This window comes from Pteropus medius, unplaced genomic scaffold (assembly GCF_902729225.1).
Source record: "Pteropus medius unplaced genomic scaffold, Ma_sr-lr_union100, whole genome shotgun sequence".
Taxonomy (NCBI): Eukaryota; Metazoa; Chordata; class Mammalia; order Chiroptera; family Pteropodidae; genus Pteropus; species Pteropus medius.
The window spans coordinates 46,537,497-46,553,640 of record NW_024344378.1 but is presented as its reverse complement, the minus strand read 5'-3'; the positions used below and the strand labels follow the sequence as shown (position 1 = coordinate 46,553,640).

The following is a 16,144-nucleotide window of genomic DNA, read 5'->3' as shown; positions in this document are numbered from 1 at the left end:
AGAGCTTAGCTGGATACATTATTCCAGGCTGGTAGTTCCTTTCATTTAGTAATTTAAATATTTGATTCCCCTCCTTTCTGGCTCATAAGGTTTGTGCTGAGATGTCCCACGATAATCTAATGGGTTTTCCTTTATAGGTTACCATCTTCTTTTCCCTGGCGTCCCTGAGAATTGTCTTCATCATTGATTTTTGATAATTTTAATACAATGTGTCTTGGTGAAGGCCTTTTTGGGTTGAGATAATTGGGTGTTCTGTTGACTTCTCGCATTCCAAGCTCCAGCTCCTTCCTTAGATTTGGGAAATTCTCGTCAACTATTCATCTGAAAATGCTTTCTAATCCCTGCTCCTTTTCCTCTCCTTTGAGAATGCCCATTATTGTTATGTTTCCTCTCCTGATGGTGTCAGCTAGTTCTTGTATTTCTCTTTCATTATTTTTCATTCTTCAGTTTCTCTCTTCTTCCTTCTGATTTATTTCTAGATTTCTGTCTTCAATATCACTGATCCTTTCTTCCATTTGGTTGACTCTATTTCCCAAGAAATAGAGTTCATTTTTCAACTCTTGCAGTGTGTTCTTTATCTCCAGGAGGTCTATTCAGTTCTTTTTGAGGGTTGGTTTCAGTCTCCTTGCTAAAGAACCATTCTGCTCATCTAATTGTTTTTTAAATTCCTGAAATTGTTGATATGATTTGTTTTGGATCTCATTTAGTTTTTCATAAGTATCATTCTGAATTCTCTGTCATTTAAGTCGCATATTTCTATGTCTGTAAGCTTATTTTCTGGAGATTTTTCTCCTTTTTTTTTTTTTCTGAGATGCCTTGTCACCTTGGTTCTGTTTAATGGACTATTTCTCCACCTGGGCATTAATGGGAGTGTGTTCTGCTTTTTTTTTTTTCCCAGAAAGAAGATTTATTATATAATGGTCCCTAGCCTATTGCAAATAAGGTGTTTTTCTTTTGGTTTCCAGTAGATGGCGTCTAAGCCTCTTGGATTTCTGCTTTATATAAAGTCTTAATAATGTCTTTTTTTTCTTATAGATGTTCAATCACACTCACTACCCTCAGTCTCAGTTCCTGTCAGTGTTAGCGACAGTTTCTGTAGCGTTTGCTCAGATTTCCCTGGGGCTCTGCAGTGATTGGTCTCAGAGGGTATGGGGGAGGGGCTCTCTGTGTTGCGGGATGGGGAGTGTGGCTCAACCTCAGTTTTGTAACTGAGGCTGGTAAAAATTGACTGTTGTTTCTCTGCTGTCCCCGCTTTTCTGCTTTCCCCTATTTCTCTGCTGTCTGCCTTGATGACTGGGCACTGCTGTAGGCCGCGTGGTGCTCACAGTACTCCCGGGCAGGGCTGTTCAGGGAAGTCGCTGCACCTTCTTCTGTCCCCCTCCTCCTACAGGGAGCTCTGGCTGCGAGAGTTCCCTGTAGGAGCTTCTTTGTTTCTCCCAGTCTACTGCCCGGCACCCGGGGTTCTGACCTGTGGTAGCTCTTATGCGCAGATCCCATGGTCAGAGGTGCTGGTGTGCAGTTTGGGTGTTTTTTGTTAAGTTTTAGATGTTCAGGTTATTGTTTCAAGGGGAGAGATCTGAGAACGTATTTAATCCGACTGCCTAACCTAAGTTACAGGAAGTTACAGCTCTTCTCAGAAATCAGCAGAGGATACCAGCTGATCTCCAATGCCAAGTCTGACTGGAATTTAGATGTTGAACCTGGTCCTGGAGACAAACGGTCACTACTTGCTTGTGGGAAAGGCTCTCCAACCAACTCAAGAGTAGCACATTTGAGAGCTACTAGCACATAACTGAAATTGGGGTTAAGGAATGGACGAGATCATTCATGGAAAATGGGGTCCAGGAAGGAATATTGGAAAAGTCAACATCAAAGATGTGGGAAGAAGAAGAGGTGCTACAAAAGAGACTGAGAAGTAGTCAGAGATTTATAGAAGGAAATTCAAGAGCAAAGTCACAGGAGCTGAGGGCAGTTTCAAGGAGGAAGGAATACTCAGTGGATGATGCATTTATAAAACATACGTAAATGATAATTTATAAAATGAGTTATGTTCAGTAGTATTTGTTAAAATTAACCTTCTCATTTATCCTAAGGAAATAATCATGTAGTGCATTTTAGAGACAAGGAGTTTAAGACATATGGAAGAGTGACATAAAAGTTGTTAGCTGTGATAAAAATGAATTATAACCCTTAATAGTTTTGATGACATTAAGTTCCAAAATCTAAGAAGTTCCACTTCTCTGTGAAATCTTTCCAGAGAGATTTTAAAAATTCAACCTATTTGTATTTGTTTTGTAAACATCTGCTATATGCTTACCACTACGCTCTGACAGACAAGATATAATATTACATGTGACTTGATCTCTGTACTTTTCATTAACCATATTCACCATACTTACTAGTCCTTTAGTCATTTGGTCAGGTTGTTTCACTGTAGGATTGATTTGGTGAGTTGTGACATACCTGCTCTCGCTGTGCCTGTTTCCTTCTCTTTAAAGCAATGGTTTGATGAGATCAATGGTTTGCATCAGAATCACCAGGAGGGCTTGTTAAACACAGGTTGCTTGCCCCTCTCCTAATTTCTGATTCAGTAAGGACCAGAGAACTTGAATTTCTAACAAGGAGATGCCAGGTTGCTGCTCCGGGGACCATACTCTGAGAATCTTTTTACTTTTCTAATTCTAAAAGTCTATTATCTCTTAGCAAAACTGCATTACCTACACTCACTAATGGATTTAATACTCTCCATTATCTCCACTGAAAATTCACTAAAGCCTAACAGAATATTGTGAAATATGTAGACATTATTTGTTGAATGCAAACAAGGGCTTAACATTTTTGATCTTCTTACACCTTATACACGTCTAGGGGATGTCTGTGTTAGGTTGCTATAGGCTGCCAGGAGGCAGAACCATAGCTATGGAGGCTCTAAGTACATCTCATATCGCACTAACATTATACAAGTTTCTGGTGTATAATTGTATAATACATCTGTATATTGCATTGTGTGCTCAATATCCAGAGTCTAGTCTCCTTCCATCAACAGATACTTGACTCCCTTTACCCTATTCACCCTTCCTCTCATCCCGTTTCTCTATGGTACACACCATACTGTTGCATCTATGAGTTTGTTTTTTATTTGTTGCTTTCCGTTTTATATCCACATATGAATGAAATCAAATGGTTCTTGTATTTTCCATCTAACTTATTCCACTTAGCATGAGACTCTCAAGATCCTTCCATGTTGTCATAAGTGGCAATATTTCATCATTTTTATGGCTGAATAGCAGTCCATTGTATATATGTACCACATCTTCTTTATCCAGTCATCTGTTGAAGGACACTTAGGTTGTTTCTATGTCTTGACTATTATGAATAATGCTGCAATTAACATAGGGGTACATATATCTTTACAAATAAGTGTTTTCAAATTTTTGGGGCAGATACCCAGAAGAGGGATTGCCGGGTCATATAATTCTATTCTTAATTTTTGGGGACCCCCATACAATTTTCCATAGATGATGCAACAATTTACATTACCACTAGCAGTGTGCAAGGGTTCCCTTTTCTCCACATCCTCTCCAACACTTATTTCTTGTCTTATTGGTAGTAACCATTCTAACAGGTATAAGGTGGTATCTCATTGTGGTTTTGATTTGCATTTTCCTTAAAGCTAGTGAGGTTGAGCATCTATTCATATATCTGTTGGTCATCTGTATATCTTCTTGGAAATAGTGTCTGTTCAGGTCCTCTGCCCTTTTTTAATTGGATTTTTTTGTTGTTGAGTCGTATGAGTTCTTTATACATTTTGGTATTAGCCCCTTATTAGAGGTATCGTTTGCAAATATCTTTTCTCCCATTCATTTGGTTGCTTTTTTTTTTTTTTGTCAATGGTTTCTTTTGTTATGCAGAACCTTTCTGAGTTTGATGTAGTACATTAATTTATTTTTGCTTTTAGTTCCCTACCTTTGGGGTCAACTTTGCAAAAACTCCTCTAAGACCAAGGTCCATAAGTTTAGGAGACTATGTTTTCTTCTATGTATTTTATTGTTTATTGTCTTATATTCAAGCCTTTAATTCATTTTGAGTTAATTTTTGTGTGTGGTGTCAGATAGACTAGTTTCATTCTTTTACATGTGGCCTTCCAAATTCCCAACACCATTTATTTTAGACTTTCCTTTCTCCATTGTATATTTTTGGCCCCTTTGTCGAAGAATAGTTGCCCATATATGTGTGAATTTCTGGGCTCTCATTTGTGGTCCATTGGTCTGTGTGCCTATTTTTCTGCCAATACGACACTGTTTTGGTTGTTGTAGCTTTGTAGTATGATTTGAAATCAGGAAATGCAATATCTCAGGCTTTGTTCTTTTTTTTTTCAGGATTGTTTTGGTTATTCAGGGTCTTTTGTGGCTCCACACAAATCTGAGGATTTTTTGTTCTATTTCTTTGAAAAATATCATTGGGATTTTGATGAGATTTGCATTAAATCTGTATATTGCTTTAGGTAACATAGCCATTTTAACTATATTAATTCTTCCAATCCACGAGCATGGAATATCTTTCAATTTTTTTGTCTTCAATTTTTTTCGTCTTATAGTTTTCAGTGGATAAGACCTTCATTTCCTTTGTTAAGTTTATTCCTAGGTATTTTAGCCTTTTTGCTGCAATTGCAAATGGGATGTTTTCTTCTCTTTCCAGTATTTCATTGTTAGTATATATGGGATTTTTATACATTGATTTCCTGCAACTAAACGTTTATCGTTTCTAATAGTCTTTTGGTGGAGTCTTTAGGGTTTTCCCTATATGAAATCATGTCACCTTCAACTAGTGACCATTTTACTTTGTAATTCTCAATTTGGATGCCTTTTTTTATCTTGCCTAACTGCTCTAGCTAAGACTTCCAATACTATGTTGAATAACAATGAAAAGAGTGGGCATCCTTGTCTTGTTCTTGATCTTAGAGGAGAAGCTTTCAGTTTTTCACCACTGAGTATGTTAACTGAGTATTTGTCATCTGTGGCCATTATTATGTTGAGGTATTTTCCTTCTATACCCATTTTACTGAATGTTTTAATCGTAAATGGATATTGTATCTTGTCACATGCTCTTTTTGCATCTATTGATATGATCATGATTTTTATCTTTTAATACATGCTTTTTGAATATGCCTTCGATGGGATAGGCAGTATGTGATATTTTACTGTTTGATGATCATTATAACTTTGATACAAACTCTTAAAATAATGAATATTTAATATTGGTTCATCCTTGAACAAGTTTCTGGAGTCTAGGAGACCACGGCGTGCAATCTGGTGGTCTGATATAATGGAGATTTTTCCTGTTAATCAGGAAATGGTGATATTAGTCTCAGTGCTGCCATTGGCCTTATTATGGTTGTACAGGTCATGTAAGCTTGGGTGGCTCTGGAAAATTAGGAAGATATTGACCATCTTAGGTTCAGGAAGAATTAATGAAATGCCTGTTTTTAAAATATAGGTTCTAGGAACAAATCTTGATTTAAAAATGGTATTTTTATAAAAATTAATTTTAGAAGTAAAAAGCTTCCCACCTAGAATTACAGGAAAATGCTTGGGTTTTTTTTTTTTTTTTTTTTTGAGCTTTTCTTTAAAGAATGAGATGCTATAGTTCAAAAATCGAATAAGTATTTATTGTTCCAGAAGGTACATTGCTTTTTATACATATTTCATAAATGATACAGGATTTTACACATGTTCAATATTTTGCTATTTGTTTAAAGAACTTTTCTCCACGTCCATCCACTCTCCCTTGCCTCCCACACACCCTGAAAGGATTTGCTCATTGCACTGTGCTGTTTCTTCTTTAAAAACCTGCGCACAAACAGGATAAATGGTTTAAAAATAATTCACACAACTTAACAAAAATAAATGAAGGAAGAGGTTGAATGACTAGGGGTGGGCAGGGGAAGGAAGTGGGAGGAGGGGTTGGGAAGTAGAGACATGCATCCTTTCATTTCATCATGCCAGTGGAAGGGGTGGTGGCAGGAGCAGCAGCAGCAGCAATCCTGGTTAGCCTTCAACCTCTGCAAGGCACCTGGAATCTGGGTTGTCATTTAAAATTTTTCCTTTCATACACAATAATCCCAAAGGAGAAAGAAAGAGAGAAAGAAATCCCTTGTCACAATGAGAAGGGATGAATCATGTGAAAGAAAAAAGCCAATCAACTGTGTGGCAAGCCCCATCATCCTCTAGATCCGGCCCCCACAGTAATTAAAAACAGAATATTAGACACAGATTCTCTTGATTCTTCAAATGCAGATGTCATCTGGAAATATGGTAGAAAATATTTTGATAGAGTATAAGATAAATGCTTCTTTCTCTCGATTTAAGATAAGAAAAAATCGGGTGAAGAGGGTAGGTTGAAAGAAGCCATAGAAATGTATTTCTGTATAAAGATAAATTGCACCCTTTGAGATCCACACACTTGATTTACAGCTACTGAAGTGGTGGAGAGGGGAGGGCTCACAAACTGTGGAAGTGAATGTGTGTCCTTTGAGATTAACAAAGCCTCCAGACAAGGCAGCGCCATCTGGGTGGCCTAAAATGCTGTCACACAAGCAGATTAACAGCAATAAAATCATTCTGGTTCTGAAATGGCTACAAAGCCATGATTTTTAGCCAATTTGTAAACCTTACATTTTTCTGATTTAGTAATACAGCTGAACATTCCCCCTCCGATTTGAGTTGTGGAGGGAATATCAATCAGATAGTTAAAGGAGGGAAATTCTGCCTCTTAAAGATTAATTAGTAAAAAACAAAACAAAACAAAAAACCTCATGCAGTGTTGCCAATGATTCCTAGATACTGATCCAGAGCACTGGAATATACAGACATTTAAGAAGATAATAAGGGATAATCCAAAGTATCAATTATCAAACAGTCATAAGTTGGTTCCAATTATCATATGGATAATATTAGTCTAACCAACAGGTGTGGGTAATCAGAAAAGGGGCACAAGCAGGAGAGATTCCTGGTTAACTTTGTAGAGGCTGGATCCAATTTAAAATGAATACTAATGACATGGGCTCAGAATCTGCCACCCACATGTCTTAAGGATTTACTTTTCTGGTATATTTACTCCTATGTCAAAAATAAGAAAAGTTAAATAAAAAAAATTAGAGCTGAGTGGGGTGCTGGTGTGTTACTATTTTGCTGACCCTGCAAAGATGTAAGAAACGAACACCCCAGCACATTTTCTCTTTATGAATCTCTCTATATAATGCATCATTTTCATCCAGGAACTGATGTGCTTGATTAAGACAATATTCACTAAGCCCTTTGAGCTTACATTTCACAAAGCCTGATCCTCAGATTTTTAACATTCTTTTCTTCCCTAAGATCCTTTTAGTTCTTGTTTTTTAATTAAAGGTAAAAACCCTCTACCCCAACATGGCTCCCAGCTTCCACCTGCAAACTTAATTAAAAAGGCAATAGTTATAAACAGGTGTTCTTTCTGCCAGGATTCAGAGGCTCTTTGCAGATCAATCTTTTTCGCCAATTTGTCGGAGGGGCAGATGTACTTGTAATGGGTCTCTCAGTCTCTTAAGGTCCATTTCTGCCTAAAATAATAACAAAAGGAGAGAAAAACTGGCTAGTGAAGTTTTCAATGACATTACTGTCTCCTAAGAAAAAAAGAAACTATCTCTCCTCCATCACTATGAGTTAGAGAAATTATCACAATTACTTTCAAAATAAGAGTGCCTCAGAGGCAAAGGGTTTTAAAGCCATAGGACAACAAAGGGGGACCAAAACCAAAGTCTGTCCTGGCAGTTTCAGCTGTAAACAGAGCCTCCAGAAAGGCTGTGCTATCAACAGGGCATGACACAGGAGCTCAAAGAAGATGCACCCTGGTGGCTTTTCCGGAGAGAAGCCCTTTCACAAACCTTTGCCTGGAGCCAGAACTTGAATTTATACTGCTCAAGACTTCTGTTGTTTATCCAGTCGTTGTTTAAGTTTTTCAATAGCTAGTGATTTTTAAAGTGGAGATGTATAGTCAACTGCAGTACTTTCAAAACTCATACATGCTTGACCCTCACCCCTGAGAAGCTGGAAAAATAAGGCTTACGGTGGGGCCAAAGCATCTGTATTTTAATAGCTCCAGAGGTGATTCTGTTGCATTCCCTCCAGCTGAGAACCACTCACAGAACAACAGAGGACATGAGTCCTTTTACACCAAGGCAGGAAGATGGATTAAGCCCAGGCAACACATAACCCCATCACCAATAAGGGACAGGGAAGGCAGAGGAAGTCCAGAGAAGAGCATCTAAACATTAAACAGGATGGAAGAGCTTCTAGAGAGTTTTGAAAAACCTCTAAAATCATAAAAGACTACAGAGAATAGGGATGAGAATTTATTCACCAAAATCAAATATATCAGAGTGAGGGATGCACATTCATAAATCTGAAAGAGGTAACGACTATGAAAAATGAAATATATCAATCTTTTAAAAAAGCATCTTCTAGTTAAATAATCTCTCACTAGTTAAATAATCTCTCACCTGCACCTGGCAGAGATTTCTAGTAGTCTCTCTTGCATTTTATTTTTGCCCCATTGCTACCACACATTTTAGGTGAGAAATCTATGGGTCAAATATTGTAGAAAGATTTAAAAAAGAAAGAAAAGTAAAAATAGACAACTTTAAAGAAACAAAACGAAAAAAAGTAAAACTAGGTCTAAAAATTCCAATATGCTAGTGTTAATAGGATAACTAGGACCCATCATATTTTCACCGGCTTCTGATATAAAACATAAGGTGTTCATGCTAAAAAAGTAATTTTTATCAATTCAGGAGTATTTTATATAGGAAGAAGGGGTTGGGTCATTCTTTCAGAGTTTACTCATTGAAGTACTGGGGTTATGGATAATAATAACAATGCCATACAGTATGGGGCTAGGATTTGTTAAATTTTATTTTTGGAAAACTTACCTGAGCAATTGCATCCTTGAGTTGATTATATTTCTCTAGGTCAAAACGTGACTTTTTGGCTCCTTTATGGAAAAATAGTAAGTATTGTCTGTCTCTGGCTTGTGGATAAACATACTCCTACAAAAAGAAAGGACAAATGAAATCATTAGTCTTTAGCATACTATCTTCACAAAACAAATATTTACTAACTGTTGATTAGATTCAACACACATGCACACATGTGAAGATATATACTGACATATACAGTGCTAAATGATTATTTCTTAAACATTTTTATTGTGAAATACACACACAAGAGCACACAAAACAAAAATGTACATCACAACAAATCACATAGTGAACATGCTAATCATTACCAGCTTAAAAAAAAAAATAGAACACTGCCAAAGAGGCTCCCTTCCTGCCCCTTCCCAATTACTAACCCTTCCTTCTCCCCAAAAGTAACCAATATATTGACTTTTATGATAGTTATTTTCTTGCTTTCCTTATAGCTTCCCTACTTAAACACATACCTCCCTGAGCTCTACAGCTTAGTTTTACCTGTTTTTTAAATTTTATAAAAGTGGAGTCAGACAGTATGTGTTGTGTATGGCTACTTTCACTCAATATTAGGTTTGTGAGAGTCATTTTGTGTGTAGCTATAGTCTATTCATTTCTCTTGCTATGTTATATTTTACTCTATGACCACATCACAATTTATTTATCCATTGTACTACTGGTAGACTTTGGATTGTTTTCAAGTTTGGGCTATTATGAAAATGCTGCCAAGAACATTTCTGGACTTATTTCTTCTGTTGAGGACATACTTATGAGTGGGAATCCTAGAACACAGGGTATGCATGTGTTCAAATTTAAGAAGTGATATCAAATAGGTTTCCAGAATATCTGTACCAATTATATACTCATCAGTTGAATATGAGAGTTTCCATTACTCTACATTTTTGCCAATACTTGGTATTACCAGTTTTTAAAAATATTAGCCATTCTGGTGTGTGTGCTAAAATACAGCTTTACTGAGATATAATTCACATATCATACAAATTCACTCATTTAAAGTATAATATTCAATGGTCTTTAATATATTCGCATAGTTACATAACCATTACTACAATCAATTTTAGAACATTTACATCATCCCACAAAGAAACCATGAATTCTTTAACATCCCTCAGCACCTCCAGTTCTAGTCAACTACTAGTCTACTTTCTGACTCTACAGATTTGCTTATCTGGATATTTTATATAAATAGAATCATTCAACTTATAGCCTTCTGTGTCTGGCTTCTTTCAAGTTTCATCTATTTGTGGCATGTATCAATACTTCATTTTTTTTTATTGCCAAATAATATTCCATTGCATAGATATACCACATTTTATTTATCCATTCATCAATTGATTGACATAAGCTGTTTCCACTTTTTCACTATTATGAATAATGCTGCTATGAACATTCATGTAAAAGTTTTCATATGGACATACATTTTCATTTCTCTTAGAGATATATACCATTTTTCTGGATCACTCATGAAGTTGAGCTTTTCATTTCATATATTATTTGCCATCTGCATATCCTCTTTTAGATGTGCCTATTTAAACCTCTTACCATCTTTTTCTATTGGATTCTTTTTCTTACTGATTTGTAGGATTTGTTTATATATTCTGGATATGGATCCTTTGTTGGATATCTGTACTACAAATAACTCCTCCCATTCTGTTCACTCTCTTTATGGTGTCCTTTAATAAACAGAAGTCCTTAATTTTAATATAGTCTAATTTATCATTCTTATCTTTATGGTTAGTACTTTTCATTCTGTGTAAGAAGTCATTCTTATTCCACAGTCATTAAGATAGCCTATATAATCTTCCAGGAGCTTTACTGCGTTACCTTTCATATTTAGATCTATAATCCATCCAAAATTAATTTTTATTTATAGTGTAAGAATGGAATTGCTTCATTTTTTTATGTGGATATTCAATTATCTTAGCACCATTTATTGAAAAAGACTCTCCTTTCTTTGTAGTGCCATCTTTTTAAAACCAAAAGGTTTTGTATGCTGAGTCTATTTCTACATTCTCTCTTCTATTCCTTTGGACTATTTGTCTATCCTTGTGCCACTGTCTTAATTACTGAGGGTATTAGATGGGTGGTCCAAATGTGTGCTGAAATAACTCAATGGCAATTCTTATTGTCAGGCTCCTTTTTTGCATAACTGAAATTGATACTCTGGTTTCACTGAAATAATACACTTGATTCAATATTCTACTTGATTTTATGATTTAGAGGAACTTGTCATCTTACAAAGATTCTTCGGAACTTAATATACTATTGGGATATATTTAGGTTGCTAACAAATAAAGCATCTCATTGTAACAAGAGTTTAGAAGAGTTTAAATGCTGTTGAACTGGCATTTTGCTTCATGGCTGTTAATTATGGATACGGATGTGGAAAAGAATATTTAACATGAGAAACTCTATTCACATTTTATTTGGTCAAGTTTTCTTATTCACAAATGTCTAAATTCTTTACTACTGCTATTTTGCAACTTGTTGCTTGGGGCGGGCAGCAAAAAATGCTTTGGGAATCACAGAAATGCAGCATTTAACTAGTAGGACAGATAGGCTATTAAAGATATGAGTCACTGTGTCAGGCAATAAAAATTGAAAGAACTAAATGCCTAGCCTCAAAAGGTATCATATTCTAGTAGAGGGAAAAGACATTTACATGAATAATTCTAATACAAGATAACATAGGATGGGTAGAATGAGAGGCACAATGTGATTACAGGAATTCAGAACAAGAAGAGCTCAAAGCTGGCTATAGGTATTTGGTCAAAAGTTCATAAAAGATAAGCATTTAGAAAAGCCTTGAAGTACGACAGGTAGAGATCAACAGGGAGAACGTTCCCAGTTGACAGAATGTGTGAACTAAGGAATGAGGTGGTGTACAACTCAGGGCATTTGAGGAGGAATAAAGAATTTAATTTGATTTGTTTAGGACACACAGTACATACACAGGAGAGGTGAGGGACATTTGGAAAAGACAGATAGTAACCAGCAAAGACAACAGCAGGCTAATTTGGAATTTGGATTTCAATCAATATATAAAAAGAATTCATATAAGGAAGAGAAAAAGAAGAGAGAAGAAGAGGGAGGAGGAAGAAAGAGGGGAGAGGGAAAGAAACACGGAGCCCTGTCTAGAGCTGTGATTAGATATGACTGAGCTGGCTGTTCCGTTCTGTTCACACAGAGTGACTAGTATGAGCCAGACATGGGACCAGGTGCTGGAGACTCTGCAAGAACAATGGCAGCACATGAACAAGTTAAGGAGGCCCAGAAAAGTTAAATAATGTTCTTGGGTTTTCATTTTCCCACACATAAACAGGACTATGACTACTGGTCTAACAACGGAAGTAAAATACCTATGTTTAACAGCAACCATTTAAAAATATTAGCAATTTCCAGCTGCTTCCTTCTGATGCCTAAGAAAATGGAAAAAGTTTCTCATATGTTTTAGCTATTTCAAATGTTTTTTATCAAGAGAGATTGGATCTGTGGTGGTATCATATATACAGTAAGTGATAATAACTCCCTCATACTTCCTAAAGAGACATGATGGGTTTCTAAGCTACTAAAAACATAGCACTAGCAACAAAAATTAGTTCTAGCTACTGATATTTAATAAATGAGCCTTGATTGATAAAGAATAGGCCAAGAGTATAAAATGATTAGATATCTAATTTTCATTTCTCTTTCATGAAGTAAAAAAACAAAAAACCCACCTACACTCTTAACATACTTAGAAGTAGCCCAGAGTTTAACTATTTGAATAGGTATCACCAATTCTCCATTCTAAGAACAATAAAAACAAAAAGCTTAGGACTTCTCTGACTGTTAAATTAATTACATAGTACATAAAAAGTCAAGCCAACTTAGCTGAACAAGTTATCCTACAGCTGACGACTCTTCTCATTTGCGCTCTTATTCTCTAACTTACTGTAATATATTTTTCTGAATTTAATGGTTTATAAGGCTCTTTCCATGAGGGCAGAAGCCATATCTTATATCTATGTCTATCTTCAGCACCTAAAATGGTGCCTGATACGTAACTGGCATGCATGTGCATCTACAAGTGTGTGTATAAAAAGGATAAATGAATACATATAGAATATGAGAGAAAAGAGAATTACTTTGACAACCAAAACTTCATTATATATAAAAAAGTTACTTGAAGAGGAATTTTTACCTGGCGTGTCATTACGAAATATGCATACATTGCCATGGCACTTCCATAAGTGATGAAATAGGTGACTGGTTCCATGATGTCCCAGGAATATTCCCACCAGGTAAGCCGGGCCAAAATGCCAAACTGTGTGGCCATGTAGGCAAGTCCACCCCATAGCACCAAAGTGGTCCTCTTCTCAGCTTTTCTGCTAATCTCGATTCGTACCTATGGGCAAAATGATCAATCAATCATAAGGTACTTTAACATATTATCAGTTTTAAACTTTTATTTAAACTGTTCTGTGTTCACTAAAAAAACAGAGCTCATAATCCATATACAATTAGTCTCAATTGTAATAAATATAGCTTGTCTTCCCAAATTCTATCTGTAGTTTTCACTGAACAAAATATTTTATAGGAGTGAGATTTTTTTAATGATACCTGTGTTTTATGTTTCACCCTAGAAGTGGCTGAAAATATGGTGAAACTATAGGAGTGAATTAATTAGTTTCAACAGCTCTTCATTCAACTACAAGATTACTTTATTTGAAAAGAAGAAAATGAAAACATGTCAATGTTCTCTCACTGTCGCATACAGGATTTAATCTATTATCAGTTTTTACTCAAAGGACATGCTAGGGGGCAGACCAACATAATAAGCCAGAACATGGACTTGATTCAGACCAGCTGAGGTCAGGCCCTGATTGCAGATTACCATCAACTTCATCATTTAGTTGTTCTGAGGATTAACAGAATACAGGTAAAATACTTAGCACAATTCCTGGCCCATAGAAAATATTCACTATAGGATGATAATTATTTTGTTATAGCTGGTACATTAAAAAATGCTTTACATTTTGAAAATATCAAATTTAAATCTCATTCCCATCACAATAGTTTCTCAAGTTTAATTTCACAACTTCCTAATGGTCTTAAATTTAAGGACAAATTTGACATATTATACACTGATTATTTTTAAAGAAATCAGAAAAAGCACAATATTAAGAGTATTGTTCCTTTTCTTATCTCTAATATATAGTCTAATTTCTTAAAATGGAAATATTCGTATCATCAAAAAATAAGGATGACACACGTTCACACTAAAATATTCAGAAAAGTGTAAAGAAAAATCAATCATAATCCTACTACTCTATTAGCATTTTGGATTATATTCTAATTTTTTCTTTGTATATATGTATACATATTTAAAATATATAAATATGTATAACTATAAGCATAGTACATTTAAAAATTGGATCACTGTTTTATAATGTAGTTTTCATAACATATCATGAAGTTTTCTATAACATGTTAAATCTACACATTATTTTTAACAGCTGCATAATATTCCATGCACTATTAATTCTTAACCTTGACTAAAATCATTAGCCATTATACTCAGAACCTTTCTTGATTAGCAGTTATTCCAATCTTTGTTGTAGAGATGATAAATCTGGTTAAGGGTAGACATTTAGACCTCAAAGCTTTAAGTCCATTACCAAGGCTCCAAACTATTTAAGTTCTTTCTTAGCTTTGGTTGGAACTTTCTTATGGTTCAGTCCCCAAAACAGGTAGACTAGTTTGATTGACACAGCTCAATTATATAAAACTCACAGGTAAAAAAGCAAACATATATTCTCTGGAAAAAATATCAGTGAAGATAAAAATCTGAGATTTGAATTTGCACCTTTTCCAGGGGCGCCAATTGCTCTTTGAGATCCTCTAATCTTTCGATAAGCTCCCTTTCCTTGTTTAGCTGGTGCTGCTCGATGCACAGTGTGGTGTACAGTTGCTGGACTAGTGTCTTTACGTCATTCAGTGTTGCTGCATTTTCGTGGCTTAAGAGGTCTGAAAGAGAGGGGTTACATTTTTTTTTTTTTTTTTTAATGTATGCCTTAAGTGAAGAGTTGTTATTCCTGGGGCTATTAGACAATGAGAACAAGGCAGATTATTCCACTATTGCAATCCACTTTCAGTGTGAAACTGAAGGAAAGTGACAGTTCTTTTTTAAAACGGAGGTATCTTCAAATCTTAGAAAGTATATTCATATTTGGGCAACCTGAAAAACTTGAAACCAACATTCACCATTATACTCTTCAAAGTCTAAATGCTATATACAAGGCTACAAATAATAATAATCTTCATTAGATAAAGATTAAAAAATTTAAGGCAATATGTTAAAAACTAGTAGAGAGGTTTAGAATCAATCTGATTTTCATGCTTATTAAAATGCTGATCTGTGGCCTTGCCTCTTTAATTGGTGATTTTTTTTCTCTTTAGTAACACCTGATGAAAAACTATACAGTATTTCAAATTTGCAAATAACAAAGGTATAAATAAAAATATTTTATCCTAATAACCTTGGCCTCCATACACCTTCCCCCTAGCATATCAACTTTTCTTTATTCCTGTTGGGGAAAATTACAGAATAGCTGTGTGGGCCTCAATATTATGCTCTAAATGGTATGAAGTTATAAGAATGATTGAAAGGATACAAGATTAAATTCTTTGATTCAATATCCTGTTCTATGAGTAGCACGTTTCCAGAAATCTAAAAGTTATGTTTTGAGAATCTAATAAAAAATCAGCTGATCTCAGCTGCCAAATAATTTAAAATAAAAGCATCAGAATTAAAGCTTTTGTTTTAGAATATTAGCCTTAAATGTGACATTTTGTTAGATACAGCTTAAGGTCAGCCCTCTTCTAAATCAAAATAAGCCACAATTGGAATTAGCCATGTATTTCAAATATTCTTCAAAGATGTCCTTTAGGAAAGTTATCACAGAAACAATCAATAAAAAAGTCAAATAGGGTAGCAAATTGGATTAGAAAAGAGCTGATATAGTAAAATGGGATATGGCACCTAACACAGTATCTTGCATGCTTCAGTAAATGTGTGCTGCATTAATGGGAACAGATAAAAGCAAGAACACTTTGAGCTCTAGAAGTCATCTATGT

At 35.3% G+C, this 16,144-nt stretch overlaps 1 protein-coding gene across 2 annotated transcripts in view; it reads right to left on the bottom strand.

Moving 5' to 3' along the window:
- Window positions 1–5,646: 5,646 nt before the first annotated feature.
- Window positions 5,647–16,144, bottom strand: part of MCU (mitochondrial calcium uniporter) — a 158,225-nt gene continuing 147,727 nt past the window's right edge. For both annotated transcript variants that reach the window (XR_005654789.1, XM_039872087.1), the window contains 4 exons: window positions 14,874–15,034; window positions 13,209–13,412; window positions 8,966–9,082; window positions 5,647–7,597 (listed from right to left, as the gene is read on the bottom strand). Coding sequence is in view for 1 of the 2 variants with exons in the window: in XM_039872087.1 (XP_039728021.1) it covers window positions 7,520–7,597; window positions 8,966–9,082; window positions 13,209–13,412; window positions 14,874–15,034 (560 nt within the window). In the remaining variant the exon portion in view is untranslated. The remainder of the gene's footprint in view (window positions 7,598–8,965; window positions 9,083–13,208; window positions 13,413–14,873; window positions 15,035–16,144) is intronic.